The 25959-nt window shown below is 32.3% G+C and overlaps 1 protein-coding gene across 1 annotated transcript; it reads right to left on the reverse strand.

Moving 5' to 3' along the window:
* Positions 1-4791: 4791 nt before the first annotated feature.
* LOC138708637 (uncharacterized) lies at positions 4792-16141 on the reverse strand. The gene is made up of 6 exons (XM_069838732.1): positions 16014-16141; positions 12835-12895; positions 11660-11745; positions 9468-9503; positions 7246-7369; positions 4792-5011 (listed from the first exon to the last, which is right to left on the reverse strand). The coding sequence occupies exons 1-6, from the start codon at positions 16071-16073 to the stop codon at positions 4932-4934; spliced, it is 447 nt and encodes a 148-aa protein (XP_069694833.1). The 5' UTR covers positions 16074-16141; the 3' UTR covers positions 4792-4931.
* Between the last annotated feature and the right edge of the window lie 9818 nt (positions 16142-25959).

A 25959-nucleotide genomic window follows, 5' to 3' on the forward strand; every position in this document is an offset into this window, starting at 1 on the left:
CGAGCGCGTCAATTTCAATTTCGCATCGATTATTTCTGGACTTTCACAATCCTAACAATAGTTATTTACGATACTTGTGAGGTAAGTGCATCTTTCCACTCGCGCAATAAAGATCACGCTCACAAGTACCATACGTAATTTTATCCATGACCATAACGAAAAATTATGTTTTATAAAAGAAAATATGTTGAAAATAAGTCCTCATATAATCACATGGATTTTAGAATCGATACGTGTACTAGGTAGGTTATGATGTAGGAAGCCATGATTAGTGAAGAATGGTATCTAAGGCGTTGGATAAATAACAAATTATAATATTAATTATATAATTTTAATATTTTTTTCATTTTAAACGTGTATTTTCATCTTTTTGAAGTTTCAGGGATTATTTAGAAGTGTTCACGGGACTAACGTGATTAAAATAATTTCACCTTTTACTTCTGTAAACTTAAGAGGAATTTTAAAACGTAATTAATTATCGTGTCTGTTTAGCTCAGTTGACTAACGCGTGTTGTTTTAAAATTATATAAACCCGACTTCGCAGATTCAAGTCTCCTCGCCTCCCAAAAGCTAAGTTATTATAAATTAAAAAAAAAATACATATTAGATATGGATGCAATGCACAAATTAGAAGAATATATATGAACCTTGTCTGCCGTATCTTTCTCAAAAGTACAACGTCCCTCTTAAACAATGGTCTGTCATTGGTTTGCTGTTTGGCAGTAGAGGTTCTATTTCGAAATCCACATGGAATTATCTTAAGGAACTTCAAATTCCTTTTGATTATGTAATGTCTGTCCTTATAAATATTATCAAGGATTCTCTTCAAATATTACATCATCATCTCTATTTCAATTAATCCCCTTATATTTTCCTTCAACAATTAACTTTCTTTTTTCTTTAATGTATCACATCACATTATATATACTTGTTTATTGTATTCAGGACATTTGTGATCACTCAAATTCTTTGAGCTAATGTCTATAATTTAGAATTTATATATATATATATATATATATATATATATAGTGACCTCTAGTAACTAATATATTAACTTCTTGAGTAATAGTTCAATGGAAAAGTATACGTGTGTACCCGGGTACTAGGAAAATACTAATGAACTGTGAGATAAAGTTCAAACTGTGAGGTAAAGTATTTATCTCACTAGTGGAATATAATGTTGAATATAAGCCTACTTTACAAACGCAAAAGTATTTAATAAAGGCATGTTTTCGTTATGGTCATGGATAAACAATGTAATTATTGATTACAGGTAGAAAAGTGAATCAAGTCCATCCGTAATTAGGCCGCTATTATGGGCACATTGGCCCATTGTACTACATTCAGATTTAAACGCAGTCTAAAAAGACCGTTAAATTGTACTTGGAACCTTCCCACCTAGTGGTAATGTTCTTTCACTTTGCCATAACCTCCTGAGTCCTGAGACACTTTTCGTTTTATTTTTAAGTTCAATATAATTCTGCAATTCAAAAAAGGTCAATGAAAGTAAGAAAGATGAAGAAAAAATTCTGCAGGTTACAGTTAGGGCACATAATTTGTGTGTACGTTTTGTAAGCAATGTTCGTAAATATGATCACATTACCCCATCCCTGGAAACAATAGGTTGGCTTAAACTAGATAAGAAAATAAATTTACATTCACTTCTCCTTCTCTTCGAAACCTTGAACTCTTCTATTCCTTCGTACCTGTCGTCTCGCTTCACTTACCTTTCTTCCCACCACAATCTGAACACACGCTCTCGCCATGAAACAATACTAACAATACCATCCCATCGCACCTCCTCATACTCATCCTCTTTCACAATAGCCCTGCCAAGACTCTGGAATTCGTTACCTGCTAGCATCAGGGACTGTCGAAATAAAATTGAATTCAAACGCAAACTTACTAGGCACTTGGTTAGTAATTGAGACTCGTTCAGACATGGTTTCTTGTAAATAGTTCTCTTAATCTATCACAAAATATCTCAATATATGGTAATTACATCACTATAGACTTTTGTTATTCTAGGTTTAATTTGTAATTCAGTAAATACAAAAATATTCTTTGTTCTTAACTTCTATGATAAATTGTCTAGCTTTCATTAATCAGGTAATCTTGTCGTACTTTGATTTTTATTGTAATTATAATTGTAAATGTAATATTAATTGTAATTTTATTCTTTATATTACAGTTGTAAATCCCCTTGTAGAGGGACAGAGAAGGCCTGATGGCCTTATCTCTACCAGGTTAAATAAATACTAATACTAATATGCAGGTATATTATACTATACTTGAAGTCTCTGTACATACATCTTACATCATAATTTTTTACCCTGAAAATATAGCGTTTACTGTGTACTTACTTCGAAAGCATGTCCTACAGTGCCTTGGCGTTGAGTTGCTGGTCGCCATTTTAATTTTAAAATAGTTGAAACACGCATTGCAATGATTGAATCGATCTTTTTGAGCTTCCTGTAAGTCCCAACAGATGTCAGGAGCTTGACAAGCACAGAAAAGTAGTGATCGATAAGGATTCCACCTCGTGGCAAATTTGAAACTAAATGCATGTATGAAGTATAGTATACTATACTCCAGGACTCAGGACGGTATATATTCGACCCGGCCTCCCAATTAGTTATTCTACATCTTCGAAAGACACCCTGATGAGAATTCTTATCACCGTTGAAATTCTATTGAGATGGGTGAAATTTGATCATGCGTTGTTGGATCTCATAACAGCATGACGATCATTAAGTCATCAAATATTGCGGCACTATGGTTAAGAGAGCGTAAAGCTGGAGGGATATTTTGTGATTTAGCTAAAGCATTTGATTGTGTGGATTACAATGTATTGGTAAAAAACGAAGTTTTGTGGTATTAAAGATGATACCCTAGATTGGTTTACATCTTACTTATTAAGTTGAAAAGAAAATGTAGAATTAAATATTCAAAACATCACAAAGTTACTACTCAGAATTTAGAAATATTAGGGGAGAGTCGGGTAATATCGGACATCGGGTAATATCGGGCAGTGAGTTTCTTTCATCTACCACACGATGATAGTACCTGATTGACATGGTTACGTTTCTATGATGTCGCATAGAGAAATGTAACCATGTCATTCAGGTACTACCATATGGTTGTAGATGAAAAAAACGCATTGTCCGATATTACCCGATGTCCGATACTACCCGACTCTCCCCTATATATGAAGATTCCCAGGAATCAAACTTAGACCCGTAAATAGCATTACCGAATATGAAATTTACCTACGTCAAAATTATACATGTTTATAGTCCAATCCCACGCGTAGATTTTGGAAATGTTTCTTAAACTGTTTTACATAACGTGAAAAGTTTATATACTCATATAATATTTTTCATTGTAGTGCGGTTGTACACATTATACCAGTATTCTTAAACTTTACGAGTTCGAGGACCTCTTTCGAATTATGATGTGCATATTGCCCGACCCCTAATATAATTAACCTAGTCTTATACTTTTGCTTAGTAAGAGTAAGAAAATGTCTTAATATGTAAAAGCTGTTTATTTTCACTATACAAATTATTACAAACTCAAGTTTAGTTCAAACACTGTTAATAATTAACTTTCTTAATAATTAAAAAAGTATAATTAAATTTCTTTTAATGATAATTTAGATACATTATTGTTATTATTTTCCATGGAAATGATGGTGCTATTTCTTTGCCACTACATGTGCAATATTTGTTTCAACATTTCAGTTAATATGTATTCATAAACCTGATTCGATATCAACTGATTTCGTTATATCTTTTTCATTTAGGCCTACACGCGGATGGAAAAAAGTCTTTTAGCATTAATATACAGGGTGGAAGTGAAATAATTCTGCAGATTGAATGGGGTGTTGCGGTAGATTTAAATGAATAGGAAACCTATATTACGTTTTCTGATAAAATTCACAGTTAATTAGAAAATTAGGTTGGAGGTTTCAGCAGTCTGGCAACATCGCCGCTAACATACTGCTCTATCTTCTCGTAACACAAAAGTAAGAGATCAACGAACTCAGATCTGTCTGCCTATAGGAAATACTCCCATCTCCCTTCTGGCAATATTGTTACAAGCTGGTCGCATCGGTCAGTGGCTTGAAATGAGTGATTTTAAAATTAAATTTACACCAAAAATCATACAGGCTATAAAAATACGCCAGAGGAATAAATGATTCTTTATTAGATTTTCTATCGATATGGACAAAAATCACGATCCTACTCTCAACAGTTACCAAATAAGAGGGTGTTAAAAATTTTGGGGCAAAACATTCTGAGAAAACTATGAATTTTTCACCAATATGGTATTTCACATTTTTGTTACATACAACATGAGCTAGTCGTCTGAAAATATGCAGGGTTATTTCACTTCCACCCTGTATTGCATGAACGGGCAGTAATAGTGTGATAGGTTCTTCCACCAGTTGTGAGCACATATTCCTCGCACAGAACCAAAATTCAGAAAGATTATTATTGTTGAAAAGATATTTCAATAGGTTGATCCTGTTTTAAAAAAAGTCTTGGATTTGATGTCTTTAATTACTTGATAATGAAGTAGATTGCTAATCCAGTAAATTGACTGTGATAAAAGATTAATTATTGCTATTTGTTGTAATGCTGTTATAAAGAAACAAACAAAATTTTAATTTAGAGACTCATTTGCTGACCACTGACTTAACTCTCGGACCACCAGGGGTCAATGGACCGCAGTTTAGGTATTGTTGCTTTAGGCCATTTATTACAGTAAAGAAAACAAGACAACACGTCATAATCAAACATGCATAAAGTTTATTCAACAATTACATTGACTGCATGCGAAGTAATGGGGTATTCTGAAAGTCAAAGTAATACCATAATATCCACACATTTTCCATGTTTTTTCTTCTTACTCAATTTACATATTGTCTATACCTTAATAGAGTCTTTAGTAAGATTGTACAGACACTTAAGGATGTGATAACCGACCATACATTCACCTTCACCAGCTGAAAATTAAAATAATGTTGCATTATTATTGCTATTCAGAGTACAATAACTTTATACATCTTGATTACACAACTTTTAACACTATATCGCTTAGGGATACAACATATTATGGTTATTACTTGAACGTGTTAATTTGAACTAAGTTTATAAATACCTAGTTGACAACCTCCCATACAGAACACAAAACACTCTTCAATAGCATCTCAACACACAAAAATACAACCTAACAGAAGTATACAAACTTACATGCAGCAGCTACTACAACATCTACATAGGACAGACAGGCAGGTCATTTCAAACACGTTACAAAGAACACATCACAGCCATACCAAATCACACAACACTTCCACATATGCAGAACACATCAAAAACGCCAACCACACCTATAGCAACATAGACACAGACATGGAAATTCTACATATACAACCAAAAAACCAGAAATTAAACGCATTAGAACAATACGAAATATACAGATACAAAAAAAAAAAACGCACCCACAACAAATCCTCAATACGCAACTGATTTTCAGAACGCACACTATTTGACTCCACACTACACAACACAAACGCACCCCACCGGGGATGAAAGCACCGGAAGACGCAGAATCTCAGCAGTTCTGAAGATGGCTCCCAAGCCGAAACTAGTCAACTAGGTATTATAAACTTATTTCAAATTAATACGTGAAAGTGATAACCATATATTGTAGTCATAAGTAATAATTTTATATTATTGTTTTGACAATGTAATATTTTCATTTTGATTAAGTGTATAACGCCCTCAAAATTTTTAGTCTAGGTTCAGTATTTTGTTCTTCGACAAATTTTATGTAAACTAGATCTTGGGTAGAACACATTACTTTTTTGCTGAACAATATGAAAAAGAAGCGAAAGAAAGTTATTAGAAAATAATTAAACTTGAATAAAAGAAGTAAGGGACGAGTTAATCCACAATTAACTAATTGTAATTTAACTTAAATACGGAAGTTAAATCATATTTAATTCGCTTTCATTTCACCAAACTAATACGCATTTAAAATCAAGTCAATTAATTTATTTCCCAATTAAGTCATCACAGCCTTCGGAATCATAGTAAAATAGTAATTTCGAAGGCCATGACTTTTATAATGAGTTCATTTGTTATATTACAACAATAAAAAAGTTATCATATAAAGAAGTAACCTCAAAACATATTAAGATCATCGAATTAAAAAAGACAGATGGTCAAAATTTAGAAGAAAAGAAGAAAGATTGGAAATAAGTAGAAAGAGAGATTTGAATGGAAGAAAAAGAAAAAAGAAAAAAAATCTGATCCTAATGTTTTCGGCAACATTAAAAACAAAACGGGGTGATATCACCTTCTGTAATATTTAAAATATACAATGCGTATGTTTTGGTTAGCTTAATCCGCATTTGCAAATCTTTCTCCTCCATTGTATTAAAATAATCTCTTTCGGAAATTATCCTCTTCCGTCATGGTAAGAAATCGTCATTTTCAAATATCAAGACCATCATCCTCCTCGCTATGATGGAAATTGTCGTCTTTAATGCAGAATTAATTATTTAAATGATCAAATATTGACCAATTAACTTAAATGTAGTTTAATAACAGCTCAAAGCCCAATTTGTGTTGGTGAAATACATTGTCCCTTTAAGTGTCAATTAAAAAAAAACTTTAAGTAACAATTAAAGTTAAATAAACTTGGTGAAATCGGCCCTTAGACAAGAACAAAGGAAATGAAAGAACATGTAGAAGTGTACCAACCCTTAGTTGCCTGACGATACTTAGAAGTACCGTCATTTATTTTGCATTCTGGAAGACCTGGAAGAATAATAAACCGCCAGAAATTACGTGCAACCTGATAAATAAAATCCATCAAGGATACTGACAGTGCTGTACTTAGAAATACGACATTAAAAAAAATAAAATAAAATAAAAAAATAAAAAAAAAATAAAAAAAAATTCTGAAAAAATTACTGTATGTTCAGAATTCATATTCTAACAACATTCAGCAAAGAAAACGGATTTATTTTAATTCTTTCTTATGTCAGGCAACAAAGGGTTAAAGACATATATTTGTAAAATAGTACACACGTGCATATCAAAAAGTTAAAGTCGATAATGAAACTCACATTGTGTGTCCTGCTAGACATCGATGTACTGTATGTAGCAGACGCAACTGAAACCTATATATATTTGTATTAGGAATAAGTATTGAGGAATATTATTAGACTACCTTTTGCTGTGCAAGAAGCAACATCCGCCTTCAGCTTAACAGCATCTACATCCACGTTCGCTTTCTTCAGCTCTTTTTCTACAAAATTTATCACAGAATCGAGATCCACAACACCGTCATTCATCTGAAAAGATAGTACAAGTTCTATATTGATAACGTTTGCGTTCGGGCGAGCGAGACAAGCTTATTGATTTATTACGTTCACACAAATAAATAAATAAATAAATAAATAAATAAATAAATAAATAAGTAAGTAAATATATAAGTACATTAGTAAATATATAAGTAAATTAGTAAATAAATAAGTAAATTAGTAAATAAATAAGTAAATATGGAAATAAATAAATAAATGAATAAATAAATAAGTAAATATGGAAATAAATAAATGAACAATAAATAAATAAATAAATAAATAAATAAATAAATAACTGAGTAAGTAAGTAAGGAAGGAAGTAAGTAAATAAGTAAATGAATAAGTAAGTAAATAAGTAAATAAATAAATAAGTAAATATATAAGTAAATAAGTAAGTAAATGAGTATATAAATAAATAAGTAAATATATAAGTAAATAAATAAGTAAATAAGTAAATAAGTAAGTAAATAAGTAAATAAATAAGTAAATATGGAAATAAATAAATGAACGAATAAATAAATAAGTAAATATGGAAATAAATAAATGAACGAATAAATAAATAAATAAATAACTGAGTAAGTAAGTAAGGAAGTAAGTAAATAAGTAAATAAATAAGTAAGTAAATAAGTAAATATATAAGTAAATAAGTAAATAAATAATTATATAAATAAATAAGTAAATAAGTAAATATATAAGTAAATAAGTAAATAAATAAGTAAATATGGAAATAAATGAACGAATAAATAAATAAATAAATAAATAACTGAGTAAGTAAGTAAGTAAGGAAGGAAGTAAGTAAATAAGTAAATAAATAACTAAGTAAGTAAATAAATAAATAAGTAATTATATTAGTAAATAAGTAAATAAATAAGTAAGTAAATAAGTAAATAAATAAGTAAGTAAATAAGTAAATATATAAGTAAATAAGTAAGTAAATAAGTAAATAAATAAATAAATAAGTAAATATGGAAATAAATAAATGAACGAATAAATAAATAATTAAATATGGAAATAAATGAATGAATAAATAAATAAGTAAATATGGAAATAAGTAAATGAACGAATAAATAAATAAGTAAACATGGAAATAAATAAATGAACGAATAAATAAATAATTAAATATGGAAATAAATAAATGAACGAATAAATAAATAAGTATATATGGAAATACATGAGTGAATGAATAAATAAATAAATAAGTAAATATGGAAATAAATAAATGAACGAATAAATAAATAATAAGTATGGGAATAAATAAATAGATGAGTGAATGAAGAAATAGCAAACAAATAAATAAATAAACAAATAAATCGGTAGGTCAGTCAGTCATAATTATGCATTCATTTCTTCTTCTTTGTTGGTCAGTCACCTGTCCGAAGACAGGTCTAAACCTCACAAGTAATACCAAGAAGGCACCACTTATGAGGCAGCTAGGCCAGGAGATAGTGGGATAGGATATCCAGTTCCTGTCCCCCTCCATTGCATACATCGCCGACTAGCTACATACAGTATTACACTAGTCAGACTTCAGATGCATACAAACAGTATTGTTCTTCTTCCGACATAGTCAAGTGAGGTGTACTGCCTGATAATAGATGTACATATCAGCCAGAACCTCAATCAGAGGATTATTTCTTCTTATTAATTACTCATTAATTTCTTCACAGAGTATTGCTTTCTTTCTTTGCTCATTTCAGCAATATTACACTGAAGTTATCTTGTGTCTGTAAAATTCGTGATAGGGAAATGAGACTTTAGGTTTGGTATGGGATTACGTGACGTTCGCCTTCCTCTAGATATGAGGAATGATTGTTCAAAGTTTTGACACATTTTAGTTACACCCTGTATAACTTAGAGGTTCTAGTGTAAAGTTCTAATTGTTTAAGTATTAAATAACTATAAAGAAAAACTGTTATTTCAGTGTGAATTAAACCATTCAGTACTTTCCAGTTTGCAGCCATTGTTCGTCCTTCTTACGTAAGAGCGTGACTAGCTTCGTGACACTGCAATAATTGTGACATTGTTCGACATTCGGAAATCACAGCGAAACCTTGAATGATGCTTCATTTCCGGTGCGTTTTATACTTACATAACCGAATTCAACCATCAGGCATTGAACGTAGCACTGAAAACAAAAAGAGGATGATGTCAAGCTAACATGTTTTTGAAAGAAGAAATTACCAACAAAAAGCTGATTCATAAGTGCATGAAATCGATGTATAGTACGGATCACGTAAGAGTAGTTCCTAAAAGACTAGACAAGAGTCAGTTTGATTCCAATAGTCACTTTTAACGGAAGATTTTAGTGGTTTAGAGGGCGATCTGTAGTCAAATCATGACAGTTGTATGTAGAGTTATATTTGAAGAATGCATGGACATACAGACGTGGACAAATTTTTAGCAAAATTGAACATTTTTATTATATATTTTTACAAAATATGATTCTTCAATTTAGACTACAGTTGACATTTTCGTGTATTTCCAAATTATTAGCAAAATTGAAGATTTGTGTTGCATATTTTCAAAATTTAACTCCTCAATTTGGACTACATTTGATATTTTGGTATATTTAAAATTATTAGCAAAATTGAAGGTTTTTATTATATTTTTACAAAATTCGATTCTTCAATTTGGACTACAGCTGATATTTTGGATATTTCCAAATTATTAGCAAAACTGAAGATTTTTGTTTTATATTTTTACAAAATTTGACTCTTCAGTGCAGTTGACATTTTTGCTAATTTACGAATTATTAGCAAAATTGAAGATTTTTATTATATATTTTTACAAAACTTGACTCCTCAATTTAAACTACAGTTGACATTTTTTGCATATTTCTCTCTACTGTACTGATGTAAATATCCAAAATTGTCAACTGTAGTCTAAATTGAAAAGTCAAATTTTGTAAACAAAATATCATAAAAATCGTCAATTTTGTTAATAATTTGTCCACGTCTGTAGAAGCTCATTTTCGTTATCAGGTGGACAAGAAACGCTTTAAAAATTAGCTTCTCAAGTAATTTGCGACTGGCAAGAGACATTAAATTTCATTCATTAATTAAAATGGCTCTCGAAATTTTCCTACGGAAACGCTAGTAATGATACACTTGAAAATAGGTGTCTTAATTTTTTTTTTCATTTCCTTACTATGTGATTTAGGGGAGAGATGGGTAGTATCGGACATCGGGTAATATCGGAAAGTACGTTTCTTTCATCTACCACCAGGTGATAATACCTGAATGCCATGGTTACGTTTCTATGATGTCGCATACAGAAACTTAACCATGTCATTCAGGTATTACGATCTGGTGATAATGAAAGAAACGCACTGTCCGATATTACCCGATGTCCGATACTACCCAACTCTCCCCTACAAGTGGAAGTGAAATGAAGGCATGTTTCAATTTAGCGCGCACATGACAATTAAAATAATTGCCAAATTAGAAATATTTTAAAAACATTTTAAATGTTTAGAATCTCTAATAATAAATCTCAGATTTTTTAAAGCATTGTTTGTTATTTTAAATATATCATTAAGAAATGTCAAATATGGTTAATATTTTACTAGATCTGTTCCACAATACATCAGTTCGTTCTAACCGTTCATAGGTGCATTACTTATTTCAAAAAGTTTTATTTTAATATGTACAGACAATTTGTACGAATGTTTTCAATTTGTAATTGTTTGGCATTATTTGTTTGATCATCTTTTTCGGACCCCCGAAAAAAACAACTATGGAAGAAACAAGTAAAGTGCTTCTTGTAGACTGTAGCACTGTATGGGGCAAAAACATGGACTTTACGACGAAGCGAAGAGAAACGGCTAGAAGCATTTGAAATGTGGATATGGGGGAGAATGGAGCGTGTGAAGTGGACAGACAGATTAAGAAATGAAGCTATGCTAGAAAGAGTACGCGAATAAAGAATAATTAGGGCCTATGAAACTGATCAGGAAGAGAAAAATAAATTGGGTGAGCCACTGGCTGAGAAGAAACTGCCTACTGAAGGATGCACTAGAAGATATTCTAGATCCGAAACATGTTTTATTGATTTAGAAACAATTATTATTTACTATCACTGCCTTAGGTCTATGTAAAATTCTTAGCGAAAGGTCATCTTGTAACGTTATGTTCCCGATATTATAAGAGAATTCATACGTGACAATCTTGTAAATTGAATATTAGTTGAAGAAAAAATATTAGGAAGATATAGTAAATAAAGAATGTGTATTTTCCTGAGAACTTAATATAAATATGAACAGAGTCAATGCAATCATCTTACTCTATGATCCGCATTGGATTCGTCCTTCAAGGTGACGTCATATGCATCGTGAGGATGATCGATTGGTCCGTCCTTCACAAATATATCTGTTGAGAAATACATAAAACAGTTCAATAGTACATTATGCAACTAGCGTATAATGAAGGTAATTAAGAAGTGAGTATGGATATTTATGAAACGAGCGCAAGCGAGTTTCATAATTTTCATACGAGCTTCTTAATTACCATTATAGGCGAGTTTCATACGACTTTTTATGCTCGACCATATTTCTAACTTGATATTATTAATTTTATTTGAGCAATGTTCCGTATGTTGTGAGATGTGCGCAGACGCGAAAGTATCCATTTTTTCCGAGGAACAAGATGTCCACATTGACCTTGCTAGGCCATAAGGACCTACAGAGATAACATTGAAATTAAATTAGACATTGAAAAACGAGATGACAAATTGAATTTATTTGAATATTATTTACAATTAACGCTAATTATTATAGTAACAGAACATAACCTGCGACAGTATTGGATTTCCAGCCTCCGTGACTTTTCGCTAATTCTCTTTCGATTGCATATCCGAGAATAATCGATACTTGCGGTTTTATATCGGTAGAAAGCTGACCTGTCATTGGCTGAACAGTTGTGACCTGAGTTGTCATTGGCTGAAAGACCTGACCTTTAATGAGTAGGTGTACTTTAATGAAATGCATTAAAGGTCTGCTACCAGGTGTATAATTACTACATTTCGGCATGGTCGAGCATAAAATTAGTTATGCTACTAAATTGTGAAAGTCACTTTATAGCCTTCTCCCTTTTGTTGGAAACTGTTTCATAATAATGGTGATCTGTGAATGACTACATTTTAAAGACCGATATAATTACAAATTTAATCGTGGCCTACATTAAATGTTTTTAGTGTGTTATTTTACGACGCTTTATCAACTGCTGTGGTTATCTAGCGTCTGAATGATATGAAGGTGATAATGTTGGCGAAATGAGTCCAGGATCCAGCGTCGAAAGTTACCCAGCATTTGCTTTTAGTGGGTTGAGGGAAAACCCCGGAAAAACCTGAACCATGTAACTTGTCCCATCCAGGATTTGAACCCGGGTACGCTCGTTCCACGGTAAGGTAGACTAACCAATGCTCCACAGCGGTGGACTTTTAAATGTTTTAATACTTACCGTCATCAACCTTGTACTTTTCTTTGCACCTCTTTTCTTCTTCCGTCTCTGTAGATACAGCCTGGAAATATAAAATACGTCATATGTCTACTTAATTATTTTCTAGGCGAAAATATTTTGAATATTAAGTATCACAGTTTATTTACTATTTCATCGCCGATACTCAGCCAAGTGATAACTACCTAAGGAAGAAACTCCAAGTTTTGCCCCTGAAATTTTTGTGACATTGTTATGAACAAAACGACTTAGGGGCAACATTTTTGACACAATACACAGTGGTCCAAATCACGAATCTAGTAGAATAAAAATATTTTGGTCACCCTTTACCACTCATCCATCATCCATAAGCTCATATGTATAGAGTGGAATTGAAATAGCCCTGCAGGTTTTCAGAGCGAATAGTTCATATTGTATGTAACAAAAAAGCATAATACTGTATTGATGAAAAGTTCATAGTTTTATCAACAGTAACCTCACTAGAGGTTTTGATTTATCTAGAGAAAATCAAACCCCGAGTGGGATTTAATTGACTATTACACGAATAGAAGAAAGTATATGAAGATTAGAATAAATAAATTACTGCAATACAATACAATATTAATTGACTTACGAAAATACAACTGTCTTCAAATATATTATTGTACCATCTCTAAATTACAAATTATTACGCTAGATGGCAGTAGTGTGTTATGTTTAGCTGTTTTCTTGTTATCAGTTGTGCCAACTATGGAATCTTCATTGAACTCTGTGGACGGTTACTAGTCAAGAAGGCTTTGTTGATTCAGTTTCATTTTTATTAAAAAATTTGCATTCCACTTCAATTATCCGGATCCCAGTAATCAACGTTACTTGGCAGTGATTTTCAATAAATCTTAGTATTAAATAATCTCTGATACGTTTTAATTAACGATGATTACATAAAAAATAAACATTAATAATTTCAAAAGGAATTATTGAAAGTACGATTTTCAGTCGATGTTATATTGGACGTGTGCATGAAACAAGTGGAACGCGTTGATGCACATGATATATTCCTCAACTTATTCAGGATTTCCGAATGGTGCTCTTCATTTATTTGTAAATAGGGATTCAGGGAAGATGCATAGCTATGACCAGTGATCTTTATTAATTATTGTTCTTGAATGCCAATGCGAGTCATATTTGAAACTGCTGTGCATCGACTGGAGTGGTTTGTAATTTTCTGTTTTTTTTTTTTTTTACGTTCAGACCAGAGTGGTTTGAAATGTTGGCAAACAAAGAAACAAATGCTAGGGTAGTGATAAAAATAAACAAATGCTAGGGAAGCGATAAAATTAAACAAATGCTAGGGATGAAATTGTGCGATAAGAAGCCATGATTGGTTGAAAGACGTTCTTTCGTACCGTCTTATTGGTCAAAAGTAGTATGAAGTAGTAAAAGTGTAATAGTCAGAAAAAAAAAAGTTTTAACACCCTCTTATTCGGTAATATTGCGAGTAGGATCGTGATTTTTATCCATATCCATAGAAAATCTAATAAAGAATCTGTTATCCCTCTGGCGTATTTCAATAGCCTGGACGAGTTTTGTGTAAATATAATTTAAAAATAACTCATTTCAAGCCACCGAACGATGCGAACAGAATGCAACGTCGTAGAAAGAGAGGGAGACTCGCTTACAGAGACAGACCTGAGTTCGTTGACCTCTTACATCAGTATTACGACAAGAAAGACGACTGTGCTAGCGGCGATATTACCAGATTGCTGAAACTTCCAACTTTATTTTCTAATTAACCGTGAATTTAGGCTAATCACTAAACGTAATATAGGGTTTCTATTCATTTAAGTGTACCTTATCGTACCTTTCAGTGTACAGGATTATTTCACTTCCACCCTGTATACTGTATATTTAAACTGTAAAAGTGTTCAACTGCAGCTTTATCAATAGTTTCAATAGTTTATCTGGATTGCGTCCTCTCATACAGGCTATACTCGCACATAACGGGATATTCGTGCGGCTCTAGTATTAATTTATATATGTATGTAATTTTGGAACAATTCTTATAAACTTCAATATGGTTGAGGTAGTATTGTACAGGGACATCATTTTATTTTTACTAACATTTTTAATATTAACCTGGCTATACCTTTAGAGAACCGGAAACACAATTTCCTATCCCCTTCCACGACTGGAGTTCGATGATACTGGCGTAAAACACAAACAAATCACTCTACTAGGTATAGGAGGGAAGAAAAGTAGTTCATCCATTTACGTAAACTAGGAAATATCGCGATTTTGAGTTCGATCATTTTCATTAGGTTTTAGTTTAATCAAAATACAGTACAGTATTAACAGTGAGTGTTTTTACTCACGAACTGAGCTATCCATGCGAACGTATTCATTATGCAGTGTATATTATACTGTCTACAGCACATTAGCGTACAATATAGAGAATGAAGTTAAATTGAAAAATAATCATAATGGATATTTAAACACATTTTTGAAAATGGTGGCCGTTCATTTCGGTATAGGCTTCAGTTCTTTTCTGCATATTATCGCATTATAGACTATTGCATCTAATTCAAATTGCCAGTTTCGTCCTTCGTACTAGTGACTCATGTTGAAATAATTCTGTTCCTACTCTATAAAAGAGTACCTTACGTACTGTAAATTCAATCTTCACTTCTGCCCGACCCGCACAGATAAAATTACTCAGACATGCTATCTACTGTCCGTCCAAGTGGTTATGTCGCAGGATTGTAGAAAGGGGGGAAATCACGTGACAGTTAATTACTTAACGAGGCCCTTTTATTTAAGTTACTGTAAACAGTTGTATAATACCACGAAAACGTCCAATTCCTAACAGAAATTAATGTTTTCAGAAAAGAGCTAAGACAGCTCAGCTTTTACAGAGGGGCGAACAGAAGCAGGTGGGGGAGATCGGGATGCGACGTAGGCAAACGGACAGTACCTGTGCAAAAATATGATTCAATATTGAAAGCTCTTTCGTCACTGGAAAACGCGAACATATTTCTGGAACGTACTATACTTACTAACCCAGTGATGTTTGTTATATGTGGCCTTGGTTCTGTGTGGAGGACTGTTGGAACTTTATTAGTAGAAGGGGTCGGAGTGAAGTACATTAAAAAACTCAGGTAAAAATAAAATGATGACCCTGTATAATATTATATTGTGATCCTTACCTTGTTTACATACAGCAGGATGCAGACGATGCCAAACCAGAAGTTACACTGAAATGTCATCTTCTCGTCAAGGTGTTGAGTGCGCTTTGAATGCCTCGTGAAGAACAAACACTTTGTTGCAAGTGAGACTAACATTTATATTCTCAGCCAGCTGACAAAAACTGGTTTCGGCTTGCTGAGCCTCGTAATAGTTGTGCAATCCGGGGAACTTTAATAATTATTGTAAAAGATAACGTACAGTCGCTAAATTAATATATTATCTAAGTAATAACATTAAATGAAAGAAAAAATGCTGCACTTTTGAAATTATAGAACACACACTTTTCTATATTGTGAAATATAGTCTACGTAAATAGGCAGCATAATATCTGAACAAATATCATCCGTAAAAATTGTTTAGAATAGATCTCAGCTTTATTCTGGTTTTCAGTGTTCATGTTCAATACGCCCCCATGGAGGGGAGGGGGCGTGTGACAGCATTCAGTGTGACCATAATTCTGGAAATAACTTTTCAAGATTTGGTTATAAATAATACTCATTGCCAATAGTAGTATATGGAAGTGAAACCTGGACTCTATCTGAAAGGGCAATAACGATCTTAAATGCCTGGGAAAGGAAAGTATTACGGAAAATCTTTGGGCCTACTTATGAGCAAGGGTTTTGGCGAATCAAAACAAATGCTGAGTTATATGAATTATATAAAGATAACAACATTGTTGTTGACATAAAACTCAGAAGGTTAGAGTGGCTGGGACACGTAGCCAGGATGGAGAACAATCTCACACCCAAAGCTCTACTAGATGCATTGCCAGTAGGAAGAAGGAAAGTCGGACGACCTAAATTGAGATGGCTGGATGACGTTCAGGCTGACCTAACAAAAGCTGGAATTAGAAGATGGAGAACACGAGCATTAGACAGGAGTGATTGGTCGGATGTTCTGAGGGAGGCTAAGGCTAAACTATAAGGGCTGTAATGCCAATGATGATGATAATACTCATTGAGCGTTATTGAAGATCAATTTTTGTAATAATACATGCTGTGTTGTTAGTATTTTTTACGTGCACTGAATTTAGTTCTTGGACGCTTAGTTACAACTTTCTGATGTTTGTGATACATCTCTGTCATTGTAATTTATTTTTTATTTATATTAGGATACAGGTTAAACTAATGCCGGCTTTGGTACAGTATGTATTTAAGATATTTAAAGTTATTTACAAGTCACATGTAGTTATGAAGAAACTGTACGTACGTTCAGAAAGCAAAGTGCTTTGGAAGTTATCTTTTATGGTATATCAAATGATATACGACAATTAGATAATATGGATCATATACCTACGGATGCTAAGAGGAAGACAGAAAAAAATAAAATAAGTTGGGTTCGCAGTTAAAGACCTGAAAAAAGGTGTAATAATAATTATTTATTTAATCTGACAGGATTAAGGCCATAAGGCCTTCTCTTCCATCCTACCAGATAGCACATATAAATACAAAAAAAGAAATACAAACACTGATGAAAATGATACAAATTAAGTTAAAGCCCTATAGAGGGTCAACAGAGTCAAAAGTACATTATAGAGCTCTCATCAAGCTAATACAACGAAAAGAAAGAAAACAGAGATAGCAATGATGATATTGATAACTGACAATAACAATAATAATAATAGTAATAATAATAATAATAATAATAATAATAATAATAATAATAAATACATTACATATTAATTTTCAATTTTACAACAGCATAGTTACAATATTTACTATATGTCTTGTGTTAAGCCGAAGTTGCGCAACCTGACAGGTGTTCAACAAGCAATTCCACGAACTAGAATGTGATTTTTTAATTTAAATTTGAATTTTGATATTGTCCGACAGTCTCTGACATGGTCAGGGAGAGAGTTCCAGAGGCGTGGAATAGATATGCTGAAAGATGATGAGTGGAAGGATGTTCTGTGCAGAGGAATAGAGAGAAGGTACATGTTCCGGGTTCGAGGTAGTGAAAGGTAAACAAAACGAGATGCTAGGTAAGAGGGTGTGGAGGTGTGGATGATTTTAAATAGTAATAAGAGAGAGTTGAAGAATCTTCTTTCTTTAAGTGGACTCCAAGACAACAATTCTAGTGACGGTGTTACATGATCGAATTTTCTAATGTTACAAACGAAACGAACGCAGATATTGTGAACACGCTGTAGTCTATGGGCAAGATCAGTATTTAGATTCGTGAATAAAGAATCGCAATAATCGAAGTGGGGCATCATTAAAGTTTGGATCAGGTTCTTTTTAAGGCTGAGAGGTAAAACACTTAGAGGTGTACACTTAAAATTTTCGTTCATTCATTCATTCATTCATTCATTCATTCATTCATTCATTCATTCATTCATTCATTCATTCATTCATTCATTCATTCATTCATTCATAATGTTTTGTCCAAGGGCAGGTCTTTTACAGCAAACCCAGTATTCTCCAGATATTGTCTATCATCTAATATGTTCTTCTACTCCGAACTTTTCTTTTGTTCACCATTCCTTCCAGTGCATTCTTCAGTAAGAATTTTCTTCTTAGCCAGTGATCCTACCAATTTCTGTTTCTTTCCTGATCTTTCTTCGCCCACCTTTTATACCCCAGCTTCATTTCTTATTCTGTCTGTCCATTTCACACGCTCCTTTCTTCTTCACATCAAAATTTCAAATGTAAAATTGCAAATTATATTTTCCATACAGCATATTATTATAGTTAGTATTTATTATTATTATTATTATTATTATTATTATTATTATTATTATTATTATTATTATTCTTATTATTGTACAAGTTAACTGTTGAATATGAAGAAAGACACTGTATGTCTTGTAATCAAAGGTTTTAAATTATTAATAAATTCATATATTCATTGGATAATAATAAAAATCCTAAGTTAATATGTAATTACTTATGGCTCTCAGGGAACCCGCAGGTTCTTTGCCGCCCCCACATAAGTCCGCCATCAGTCTCTACAATCATATCCCACTCCTTCAAATCCATTTTAATATTATCCCCCCATATTCGTCTCGGGCTCTCCAAAGGTTTCTCCCTCTGGCCTTCGAACTGACACTCTATATGCATTTCTGGATTCGCCCATACATGCTACATGCCCTGCCCATCTCAAACTTCTGGATTTATTGTTCTTAATTATGTCAGGTGAAGAATACAATGCGTGCAGTTCTGTGTTGTGTAATAAACTAATAATAATAATCAACAGATTATCCAAGTTCGATAATATACCTGTAGTGTAATACCTTAAACCTTGTCCTGAACTGAAGGATCGTGCCATGTTTAATTAGGATACAACCAGCAGTGTCTTCTATCGATGTTGAAGCTGCATATCCATAGGGCCGGTATTCGATTCTCGTAAGAGACTTAGTGTGCACCACCCTAAATCATGTGTGGAATGGCTCAAGCCGTGTTTACCACAGTATCACAGTCTACTATATACAGTCGCGAAGCTTGAGGTGATTTTTTGCAAATCTCGTGATAAAGCGCTCCAAGCGGTTAGCAACTAGAAACAATAGACTGTCCACGGTCGACTTTGGACTGTGTCGTATTTCCATCGAGTGCTAGCTCGTTGCGCATTTCACATTGATGCTTGTGAAATGTTCGTTATTGGTTGTAATGGAAATGTTAATGGCTAAAATACAATAATTGGAATAATAATATTTTACTAGAGACGTAGAAAAATTAAGTTTGTTTTAATGAAATGTATTGATCACGTTTTATTTTCAATTCTGGTGGGATTATTTCTTAGACCTACATTTTTTTTCAAAGGATATGTTTTTCATTATAACTGTTAATTTTGTTGTTATTTTTATTTGTTACTTTACTACAGACGTAGAAAAAGTCTGTTACAATAAAAGTTGTTGATCACGTTTTATTTCCAATTCTGGTGTGATTATTATTGCTTAACCTCATCCCACTTTGTTAACTACGTAAGCCTACACTACAAGTACCGGTACACGTAAGTTAATCCATTAATTCATATTTCCATTATTATTGTTGTAAAGGGAAATGAAAATTAATATTTATTGGTTTCATAGTTAATTATCGCTATAATCTTGAATGAGTGAAGCTATTATAGTAAATTTCAGTTCGTTTTGCACAAACAAAAATTATATTAACTTATTTCTTGCAGGTATCTTCGAGTTTATGGTGGAATTTAATATACTTCATTAAAATAATAAATTAACTTTATGCATTTAATATTTCAATAATGGAAGGAAGGTGTAATTTTTTCAAAAAGAACACAACGAAAGTGTAACATATTTTGTCATCTACTAGGAGAGAAATCTGCGATGATGAGGCGATAGTAGCGATCCTAGTGGTGGGCAACTACCCATGTTTGCATTTTCACTACATATTGAGCTTCGTGACTGTATATAGTAGACTGTGACAGTATTAAGATGATTTGTGTACAATTATGAATAAAGTGAGAATTGAACTTCATGAACATTAACGATAGATGGTGCTGGTGTTGACGAATGTATCGATACGAAACAAGCAGTCTACTATAAAATGCAGTGATAACCGTAAGTTGTAACATGTGAGGCTTGGGAATTAAAACATGTATTTTTAAAGCTGTGTTTCCCCGAAACGTTTGAGTGCGCAACACAGGATGCTGGACATTCATCATTAATGTGGCCGAGGACAGACTTTGCTCATAATTACACTAATTACCTGCTTTCAGACAGTCGTGAGAGTTCCGGTAAGCCAGTGGAAATTGCGGCGGAGCGCTTTTATATATGCGAGCAGACTGAACGTACATAACAGATGGAATGATAATCGTACTATTGTATTGTCTCTATTTTACCTAATTAAGAAGTTTGGCGGACGAATTTATTACGACACAGAAACGATTTAATCAGAAAATATGTACACCCTTGTTTGTACTGTGTATAACACATGCTATAATAACAATCTTCACTAACAATATCTCTTATAATCACAACTAATCTCGTACAATATTCATTAGGCAGCATAAAATAAAACTGGAAATATAACAACGATCTTTTACGGAACTTACATGTGAGTGAATGGTTGACTGAAAGAAATAATGAATGAATGAATTGGATGAATGAAATGGAATAAGTGAAATGAATGTAATGGAATGAATGAAATGAATGAATGTAATGGAATAAATGAAATGGATTCAATGAATGAAATGAAATTAAATGGAATGAATGAAATAGAATAAGTGAAATGAATGTAATGGAATGAATGAAATTGATTCAGTGAATGAAATGAACGAATGTAATGGAATAAATGAAATGGATTCAGTGAATGAAATGAAATTAAATGGAATGAATGAAATAGATTAAGTGAAATGAATGTAATGGAATGAATGAAATTGATTCAATGAATGAAATGAATGAATGTAATGGAATAAATGAAATGGATTCAGTGAATAAAATGAAATGAATGAATGTAATGGAATAAATGAAATGGATTCAGTGAATGAAATGAAATTAAATGGAATGAATGAAATAGAATAAGTGAAATGAATGTAATGGGATGAATGAAATTGATTCAATGAATGAATGTAATGGAATAAATGAAATGGATTCAGTGAATAAAATGAAATGAATGTATGTAATGGAATAAATGAAATGGATTCAGTGAATGAAATGAAATTAAATGGAATGAATGAAATAGAATAAGTGAAATGAATGAAATGGATTCAGTGAATGAAATGAAATTAAATGGAATGAATGAAATAGAATAAGTGAAATGAATGAAATGGATTCAGTGAATGAAATGGAATGAATGAATGTAATGGAATGAATGAAATAGATTCAGTGAATGAAATGAATAAATGTAATGGATTTAGTGAATGAAATGAAATTAAATGGAATGAATGAAATAGAATAAGTGAAATGAATGTAATGGAATGAATGAAATTGATTCAATGAATGAAATGAATGAATGTAATGGAATAAATGAAATGGATTCAGTGAATAAAATGAAATGAATGAATGCAATGTAATAAATTAAATGGATTCAGTGAATGAAATGAAATTAAATGGAATGAATGAAATGGAATAAGTGAAATGAATGTAATGGAATGAATGAAATAGATTCAATGAATGAAATGAATGAATGTAATGGAATGAATGAAATGGATCCAGTGAATGAAATGAATAAATGTAATGGAATAAATGAAATGGATTCAGTAAATGAAATGAAATTAAATGGAATGAATGAAATAGAATAAGTGAAATGAATGTAATGGAATGAATGAAATTGATTCAATGAATGAAATGAATGAATGTAATGGAATAAATGAAATGGATTCAGTGAATGAAATGAAATTAAATGGAATGAATGAAATAGAATAAGTGAAATGAATGTAATGGAATGAATGAAATTGGTTCAAGGAATGAAATGAATGAATAATGGAATAAATGAAATGGATTCAGTGAATAAAATGAAATGAATGAATGTAATGGAATAAATGAAATGGATTCAGTGAATGAAATGAAATTAAATGGAATGAATGAAATGGAATAAGTGAAATGAATGAAATGGATTCAGTGAATGAAATGAAATGGAATGAATGAATGTAATGGAATGAATGAAATAGATTCAATGAATGAAATGAATAAATGTAATGGAATAAATGAAATGTATTCAGTGAATGAAATGAAATTAAATGGAATGAATGAAATGGAATAAGTGAAATGAATGCAATGGAATGAATGAAATGGATTCAGTGAATGAAATGAAATGAATGAATGTAATGGAATAAATGAAAGGGATTCAGTAAATGAAATGAAATTAAATTAAATGGAATGAATGCATGAATAAGTAAATGAATGAATAAATGAAATTAAGTGACTGCACTGAATGAATGGAATGATTGAACGATATGGAAATGAAGTAGAGTGAATTGAAATGAATGAATGCATGAAAAATTTTAATTTTATGTGAAAGTATATATGGAATGGCCCAGAGACTTCTATTTCTTTATGTTAAGGGAAATTTGCATTTTAAAATAATAGAAACTTTAAAAGCAGTTTATATTAGTTACTCGTATTTATGACACTACCCAAATACATTAGTGTTGAAACTGAAGATTTTAAGACCTTAACTGTTTTGCCCCCTGTAGCAAATGCTTTTGAAACCAATGCGTAATTCTTTTGAATAACCTGCTCTTCGGCTTGCACTTGTAAAATCTTGCCCAAAACGTAGATAGTAGCCGTACTTTGGCAAAATTCTTAATGAAGTTTCATTTTTACTTCAATAAATACTTTTTCTTACGAAATTATTTTTATGTCTTTATTAGTAATCACATTTGCCAATTGGTAATTCTGTGAATTTTCAAACTTTCGGGATGAAAAAGAAGAGCTTTATGAATTGAACACATATGAAATTTATTTATTCGTGGCCCAGTGTAATTAAACAAAATGCCATTAAAGGTTACTGTATAGCAAACATATGTATCCTAAGTGTAAGAAGATTCCAGCCGCACACGTTCCTGACACTTCTATAATTTCACATACAGACATTTATACTTCTGCCTTCGGGATGGAGTACGTACTGTCAAAATACAATACTTATATGACAAGTAGGTCTATTATAGCTTATTGAAAGCCGTGGGATTTTGGCATATTGCTTTGGGTAAGAGTAGTATAGGCAATGCAATAATATTTGAGGTAAGTCTATCTGATAGTAATTTTGTCCATGATAATTGATCAATCTTTCCTTGCTAGTGGAATGTATAGAATCTTTCTACACTTCTTCCTACGTATTGAGTGAATTGCAATTAAAAATTTAGTATGCGGTTTGAGAATTTCATACGTCATTGTAATATGTTTCAAATATCTGTCTTAAATAATGTCAAAAAATCAGAGTAGGCCTATTCGGTTTTCAATTCTAACCGTTTACTTATTTATTTTTGAACGTCCTTTAAAGCTTTGAAATTTATTGCTGTAGACATAATGAAATAAACTGTTGCGGTTAAACTTTACACTTAATAATTATTAATTTACTTGGAAAAACATATTTGAGTCTTCGACAAACATAAGCCAAAAAGGGATGTAAAATAATTAAAGTTTTTATAATAATTTACTATGAAAAACACGAGGTAAACTTGAGAAGCGTTGTGGTATACCACTTTCTCTCCTGATGAGTCTAGATTAGCTTTGGTCTTTGTATTAGAGTTTGTCGTGGCGTCACCCAGTGTTAGCAAAAAGACTGCGCCAGGAAGTTCACAGGTACAAAAGCGGTTTATGTATCGTGTGGCCAGGAGTAATAAAGCACAGAAAAGCAAAGCCGTCTTCCCGGAAAGAGTAATGAATCATAATATGCACTTGAATTATGTTCTGTTGAAACCATTTTTGATGCCCTGGGAGAAAGATTCAATTTCACGCATAAAAACTCCCGCGCCGACACTGCTCGAGTGATTAATGAATGATTTAAGGAGGAACAGATATTTTATTACTTTGGCCTGCTCAGTCACCAGACATAAATCCTATAGAACATGTGTGGGTTACTTCTGACGTCTGCAGCAGAATGAGTGGAGGATCTAGAAACCTTCGGGGACTTTCAGTCTCTACTGATTCAAGCTTAGGTTAATCCTCTACAACAAAATATTGGTGCTGTGTTACCATCATTTTGAGGCGAATCCTAAACAGTATTTAGTAGTATTTAGTATTTATTTATTTATTTAACCTGGTAGAGATAATACCGTCAGGCCTTCTCTGCCCCTCTACCAGGAGATTCCAACTACAATATCAACAATAAAATTACAATTAGTATCAGATTTACAATTACAATTACAAATAACATTACAATTAGTATTAAATTTACAATTAGAATAAAATCAAAGTACGAAAAGATTACCTGAATAATTAAAGCTAGATAATTTATCATAGAGAAACAACGAACATTTTATATTTACTGAATTACAAATTAAATCTAGAATAACAAAATTTTATAGTGATGAAATTACTGAATATTGAAATATTTTGTGATAGATTAAAGAAACTATTTACAAGCAATCAATTACTGACCAAGTGCCTAGTAAGTTTTCGTTTGAATTCAATTTTATTTCGACAGTCTCTGATGCTAGCAGGTAGCGAATTCCAGAGTCTTGGCAGGGCTATTGTGAAAGAAGATGAGTATGAGGAGGTGCGATGGGATGGTATTGTTAGTATTGTTTCATGACGAGAGCGTGTGTTCAGATTGTGGTGGGAAGAAAGGTAAGTGAAGCGAGACGACAGGTACGAAGGAATAGAAGAGTTCAAGATTTCGAAAAGAAAGAGAAGTGAATGTAAATTTTTTTTCTTATCTAGTTTAAGCCAACCTATTGCTTCCAGGGATGGGGTAATATGATCATATTTACGAACATTGCTTACAAAACGTACACACAAATTATGAGCATGTTGAAGTTTCATTTTGTTGTCGCTGGAGAGGTCAGTCAGTAAAATGTCCGCATAGTCGAAATAGGGAAATACAAGTGTCTGCACAAGGGACTTTTTTAAGCAAGAGGCGAGATGAACATTTACCCTTTTTAGCACATGGATAATAGAATATACTTTTCTGCAGGTTTCTGTGATTTGCATGTCCCAGTTGAGATTATTATCCACGTATTAAATGCCCGAGGAATATATGTTCGTTGTTCGCAACTTGGGTCATATTCAATGTTTATGAGGTTATTTAGTTTCATTAAAATACAGGATGTTTCCGAGATGGCGTTACAAACTTTCAGGGATGATGGCGAAGGGCACATGTATCAATTTGAGATAAGTAACCATGGTCCGGAATTGAGTGGGTCGATTTCTAAAACACGGACGAAATCCTGGTTCCAAACCCCGGCTTTTAAACCACGATCGAGGTCTGAATCCTTATGCGATTTCTAAAACGAAGTCGAGACGCGGCTTGTGAAGAAACAGAGGTTCGTGGGTTTTATATATGGCAA

Source organism: Periplaneta americana, chromosome 1 (assembly GCF_040183065.1).
Source record: "Periplaneta americana isolate PAMFEO1 chromosome 1, P.americana_PAMFEO1_priV1, whole genome shotgun sequence".
Classification (NCBI taxonomy): Eukaryota; Metazoa; Arthropoda; class Insecta; order Blattodea; family Blattidae; genus Periplaneta; species Periplaneta americana.